This window comes from Heterocephalus glaber, unplaced genomic scaffold (genome assembly GCF_053883595.1).
Source record: "Heterocephalus glaber isolate CG9 unplaced genomic scaffold, H.glaber_assembly_v1.0 deba00000347, whole genome shotgun sequence".
NCBI lineage: Eukaryota > Metazoa > Chordata > Mammalia > Rodentia > Bathyergidae > Heterocephalus > Heterocephalus glaber.
In genome coordinates, this window is record NW_028258143.1 from 41,114,220 (window position 1) to 41,120,815 (window position 6,596).

At 39.9% G+C, this 6,596-nt stretch overlaps 1 protein-coding gene across 1 annotated transcript; it reads left to right on the forward strand.

The window, feature by feature from the left end:
- The first annotated feature begins 809 nt into the window (after positions 1-809).
- Positions 810-2,045, forward strand: LOC101699144 (protein-L-isoaspartate O-methyltransferase domain-containing protein 2). Its single transcript, XM_004835877.4, has one exon. It carries the CDS (start codon positions 816-818, stop codon positions 1,896-1,898), a length of 1,083 nt encoding a protein of 360 aa, XP_004835934.1. The 5' UTR covers positions 810-815; the 3' UTR covers positions 1,899-2,045.
- Positions 2,046-6,596: the final 4,551 nt, after the last annotated feature.

Below are 6,596 nucleotides of genomic sequence, written 5' to 3' on the forward strand. Positions count from 1 at the left end.
GGAGTACTACTCAGCCATAAAAAATGAGAAATTAGAGACATTTATAGCTAAGTGGATGCACATTGAGGCGATACTCTTAAGTGAAATAAATAGGACATACATGTATAAATACCAAATACTTTCTCTGGTGTGAGAAACTGAAAGTGTAAATAAGGACTAAAATGTATAATAGGTAATGTGAAATAGGAAGAAAAGGGGCAAAGGGGAAGGAAGTGGGCGGGCTAGGGGAAAGGATAGAAGGGAATGGGATTAATATGAGAAAATGGAAAAATAGGAACAAAATCTTTGTAAATAGGGAGGAATGGAGTGGTTGAAGGGAGGGCTGGGGAAGGGTGAAAAATAAGAACGAAGAGAGACTATGTAAAGGTGCAAATTTCCAATGATGAATGTCATTATACTGTATAGCTAAAATGTACCAATGATTAGAATTAATAATAGATACTGCAAAATAGGAAGAAAAGGTCCAAAGGGGTAGGGGTAGTGGGAGGGGCAGGGGAAAGGAAAGAAGGGAAAGGGAAAATGGTGAGAAATGGAAAAAATGGAAATAAAGTCTTTGTAAATAGGGAAGGGTGGAGGGGGTGAAGGGAGGGCTAGGAATGGGGAAAAAATAAGAACCAAGATGCATAGTGTAAAGGTACAATTTCTGGTGGTGGATGTTTACGGCAGCCGAGGTCAGAGCGGCGCCGGGCTGCGGACGCGGAGGACGCGGAGGACGCGGAGGACGCGGAGGACGCGCCCGAGGACCTGCTGTCGGGTCCTGAACTCGCGGGCCGTGGAGCGCGAGCAGTGAGTCTGTCCTGAGTGTGATTTTGAACATGGGCGGTGCTGTGAGTGCCGGTGAGGACAATGATGAACTGATCGATAATTTGAAAGAAGCACAGTATATCCAGACAGAACTGGTGGAACAGGCTTTCAGAGCTATTGATCGTGCAGATTATTATCTGGAGGAGTTTAAAGAAAATGCCTACAAAGACTTGGCATGGAAACATGGAAACATTCACCCTTCAGCCCCGTCCATCTACTCAGAGGTGATGGAGTCCCTGGATTTGCAGCCAGGGCTCTCGTTTCTGAACCTGGGCAGTGGCACTGGCTACCTCAGCTCCATGGTTGGCCTCATTTTAGGTCCTTTTGGTGTGAACCATGGGGTGGAGCTTCATTCTGATGTGATAGTGTGTGAAAAACAGAAACTGGACTTCTTCATCAGGACAAGCGATAGCTTTGACAAGTTTGACTTCTGTGAACCCTCTTTTGTTACTGGTAACTGCCTAGAGATTTCTCCAGATTGTTTTCAGTACGATCGAGTGTACTGTGGGGCTGGTGTGCAGAAGGAACATGAAGAGTACATGAAGAATCTGCTCAAAGTTGGAGGGATCCTTGTCATGCTTCTGGAAGAGAAGTTGACCAAGATAACACGCACAGGCCCTTCTGCTTGGGAAACCAAAAAGATCCTGGCTATTCCCTTTGCCCCTCTCATCCAGCCCTGCCACTCAGAGTCAGAAAAGTCCAGACTTGTCCAGCTACCACCATTCCTTGTGCGCAGTCTCCAGGACTTGGCCCGAATTGCCATCCGGGGTGCCATTAAGAAGATCGTTCATCAGGAAGCTTTGAGCAAAAGTGGAAATGGACTGAAGAACACCCCCAGGTTTAAACGAAGGAGGATCCGCCACCGTCAAATGGAAACAATAGTCTTTTTGGACAAAGAAGTTTTTGCCAGTCGTATTTCCAACCCCTCTGAGGACAACAGCTGTGAAGACTTGGAAGAGGAGCGGAGGGAAGAAGAGAAGACCTCAGCAGAATCCAAGCCAGACCCTCCGGTGAACTTCCTCCGGCAGAAAGTCCTGAGCCTTCCTCTGCCAGACCCCTTGAAATATTACTTGCTTTATTACAGAGAGAAATAAATCTCCCAACTGAGAAGGGGAAGTGAGGAAGAGCCAGTTTCAAGTCTGACTGTGCCCACTGTCTGCTACTGAGGGATCTCCTGGGAGCCGATGCCATGGGGAAGGAAACTGCTATACCTATCCACATTGTAATTTTCTTTTTCTGGTCTTTTTTTTTGGTACCGGGGATTGAACTTGGGACCTTGTGCTTGCTAGGCAGGCGATGGAACCACTGAGCTGAATCCCTGGCCCTCTGGTTCTTGATTGTTCTCTAAAATTTTGATTCAATAATGTGATTTATTTAAACATAATCTGACAAGACACAAGAAGAGTGTTTTCTTCAAGTGGGGAGATCTTATCTCCCTCTGCTGACACATGTACGGTGGGACCTTAAACTCCTTCACACCAGGTGCATGTCACACATTACAAAGAGTGAAGTCAGGACTACCCTGTGTGAAGCAAAGCACAAGTTTGTAAATGTATAAAATCCTTTTCAGTTTACCATACTGCGTCTTGAGTTTGAATTGTATGGTAAGCAACCTCTTAATTACTGGCACTGAGTTCCACTGAACTTTTTTAGTTTTTGGGAGGGGGAAACATTATTGAGAAGTCTTTCTTATTTTAATGAAATTAATGAAATGTTATGTGAATTGTTGGCTCTTAAGTTTTAAAAGGAAAAATTATGATCAGGGGAGGAAGAATAAAGGTATCAAACTGCCAGGTATCTTTCTGGAATTTGAAAAGGTTTCCAAGAGGTTTTTTTTCTAACATCTTTTGTTACTTTTAAAAGAGCCACTGTCAATGAACTCTTAGGGTCAAGGTTAGGTGTTTTTTTAAAAAATTAAATTTAATTTTTTTGATACTGGGAATCGAACTCGGGACCTTTCACTTCCAAGTCAGGAGGTGGAACCACTGAGCTAAATCACTCCCCTCTTTTTAAAAAGATATGTGTAAGTAATAAACTAAATTAATTTTGCCCTAACCACACCTAGCTTTAGAGACCATAATGGATTTTAAGGGTGTTGACATGCTCAATTCTCCAAAACATGCAGTCAGTATTAAGACTTCAAGACATGGATTAGGGAATGTTATAGACAGCCTATAATTGTTTTTACTTTAATTTGCTATCCCTTGTGATCACATTAGAGTGCTGATTCATAGATTTTTATTTTTTGTAATTCTGGAGAAAAAGAGATTGCTAGTTTTGTAAATTTTCTTCAGAACAAATTATGTGTTTTAGCAGCTCCATTTCATTAGAACACTTTAACTGAGTGACTTGTGAAATCCATCTTCTCTAGGCCTTTTTTTTTTCTGGTACGGGGCTCGAACTCGGGACCTTGTGCTTGTGAGGCAGGTGCTGGAACCACTGAGCTAAGTCCCAGGTCCTCCAGGTCTTCTGTATTGAGAGCTTTTTATCAAGTTGTGGATCTAGAAAACAAAGCAATCTTTCTAGCAGTCTTAATGGCAGAATGATTTGAAGTTACATTGGTGATTCTGAAACAGTGACTCATCAAAGACATTTTTACCCAAAGAAAAAAATAGTATAAGTTATCAATCACAGTCCCAAACTCAAATGTTGATGTAGGATTAAGTACTAAGATTTTATGCTTCAGTTTAACCTCCAGCCTCATTACTTGCTAGGCAGGGTTTGATGTCTCTGCTGTCTCCAGCTTAAATGGTTATTTTGTACTTCTGCTTTTTTTTTTTTTTTTGGTACCCAGGATCGAACTCGGGACCTTGCACTTGCGAGGCAGGCACCAGAACTACTGAGCTAAATCTCAGGCCCCTTTTTCTGCTTTTTTAGTAACTGAATCATTCACCATGAGGTGCAGTCTGCATGTATAGCTGGGAAAACACACACATTATCCTAGATTGGTAAATATAAGCTATTTAAAGAAAGTTCTTAATTGTTTTTGCCTGCCTTTTTAACTCAAAGCCAGACATTTTTCTTTCAGAGAGAAATGCATGATTTAAGTTTACTTGCTAATATTTTGTAGTTTGCATATTCTTGTTGACACTATTTTAATTGATATTTAGCTTCATCATTACATGGAAATTTTTGGACATAACATTAAATGAATGCTATCTGTGAAATATGTCATATTAGGTGGCTTGATTAAATTTTTTCTGTAATTGTATGTGGCTTGCATTTTTAAAGAAACCACATTTGCCTTTATTCTAGATTATAAAAAAATCCTGACAATGTATGAGACAAGTTTTTTTTATATGTTAAAATTTTCTTAATATTTTGTCTTTACATCTTGTCAGTTTGTATAAACATAGTTGTAATATATGTGAGAAATAGGTTGCTATTTATCTTGTAAAGGAAAATTGTAAATAAGTTTTCCTGTGATTAAGCACCTTATAGCCAGAATTCAATATAGTACACTACTTCTGATTTCAACAGTTAAATCATAATATAATCTGTATTGTCTGCAAGATGGATATTGTAACCCCATTCTTGACAACTTTTATTTTTTGAGTAGCCTGTATTTTAACATGTGATTTCTGTCTTGAAAAGTAGTAAAGCTATAGATATGTGCAAAACAAATTTCAAATTTATAAAAGGTATGTAATTTAAAAATCAAATGTGTACATAAAAATACTCAGACTGGGTGTGGTAGCTCATGCCTGTAATCCCTGCACTCTGAGAGGCTGAGGCAGGAGGACTGAAAATTTGAGCCCAGCCTGAGAAACTTAGTGGGATGCCGTCTCAGACTGGGGATGTAACTCAGTGTGGAGGCCCTTGGTTCAACCATAAGTACTGCAGGAACAGAACAAAGCCCAACAACAAAACCTTTTGTCATTTTGGAACTTATGGGGGGGGCATTGATTTTAATGAGCTGATATACATGAATACACACGAATCAATAAAGATAATGAAGAGGAAAAAAAAAAAGGTACAATTCCCAATGAGAAATGTAATTGTGTTGTATACCTACAATGTACCAATAAAAGCATTTAATAAAAATAAAAATAAAAAAAAGCTTCTGCACAGCAAGAGAGACCACCAGCAGTGTGAAGAGACAACCCACAATGTGGGAAAAAATCTTCACCTGCTTTTCCTCAGACAAAGGTCTACTATCTCGAATCTATAAAGAACTTAAAAAGATCAGACCTCCCAAATTTAAAGACCCAATCCGAAAATGGGGATCTGAAATGAACAGACATTTCTCAGACAAAGAAGTAGAAATAGCTGGGGTCAGGGATTTAGCTCAGTGGTTTCGCCGCCTGCTGCGCAAGCACAAGGACCCGAGTTCGATCCCCAGTACAAAAAAAAAGAAGTAGAAATAGCAAATAAATACATGAAAAAATGTCGAACATCACTGGTCATTCGAGAGATAGAAATGAAAACAACGGTGAGATTCCACCTCACTCCAGAAAGAATGGCTGCTATCATGAAATCAACCAATAACAAATGCTGGCGGGGCTGTGAGGAAAGAGGAACCCTGCTCCCCTGCTGGTGGGAGTGTAGACTGGTGCAACCACTGTGGAAATCAGTATGGAGATACCTCAAAGAACTAGGACTGGAAGTCCCATTTGACCCCACCATTCCACTGCTGGGGATCTTCCCCAAAGAATTAAAAGAATCATACCACAGTGATATATGTGCGCCCATGTTCATAGCAGCGCAGTTTGTGATAGCTAAAACTTGGAAACAGCCCAAATGCCCATCAACTGGAGACTGGATAAAGAAAATGTGTTTTTTTTATATAATATGGAGTACTACTCAGCCATAAAAAATGAGAAATTGGAGACATTTATAGCTAAGTGGATGCACATTGAGGCGATACTCTTAAGTGAAATAAATAGGACACACATGTGTAAATACCGAATAGCTTCTCTGGTGTGAGAAACTGAAAGTGTAAATGAGGACTAAAACGTATGATAGGTAATGTGAAATAGGAAGAAAAGGAGTAAAGGGGAAAGAGGTGGGATGGGTAGGGGAAAGGAAAGAAGGGAATGGAATTAATATGAGAAAATGGAAAAATAGGAACAAAATTTTTGTAAATTGAGAGGAATGGAGAGGTTGAAGGGAGGGCTGGGCAAGGGTGAAAGATGAGAACCAAGAGAGACTATGTAAAGGTGCAAATTTCCAATGATGAATGTCATTATGTTGTATACCTAAAATGTACCAATGATTAGAATGAATAATCGATAATGCAAAATAGGAAGAAAAGGTCCAAAGGGGTAGGGGTAGTGGGAGGGGCAGGGGAAAGGAAAGAAGGAAAAGGAAAAATGATTAGAAATGGAGAAAATGGAAATAAAGTCTTTGTAAATAGGGAAGGGTGGAGGGGGTGAAGGGAGGGCTAGGAATGGGGAAAAAATAAGAACCAAGATGCATCATGTAAAGGTACAATTCCCAATGAGAAATGTAATTGTGTTGTATACCTAAAATGTACCAATGAAAGAATTTAAAAAATAATAATAATAAGGCATTGAAAGCTATAGTACTAACTCCAGAATCTGTTCTCTTAACTGCTACACAAATCGCTCTCCAGTAAAATTTGAGACAAAAGTGCTTTAGACACTCCACTTCTTCTGTGGCGACATGGCTTCCTTCTCCTGTGTCATACTCTTAACCCAACCCAAGATCTTCTGAACCATGTCTTGGAAGTTGGAATTTTCACCAATGCATAACCTTATCTGCATCTAGAAAGACACAATGCTGTTTATTTAACTACTGTCTCTCAGATTCCAATCCATCCTTCTGTATTC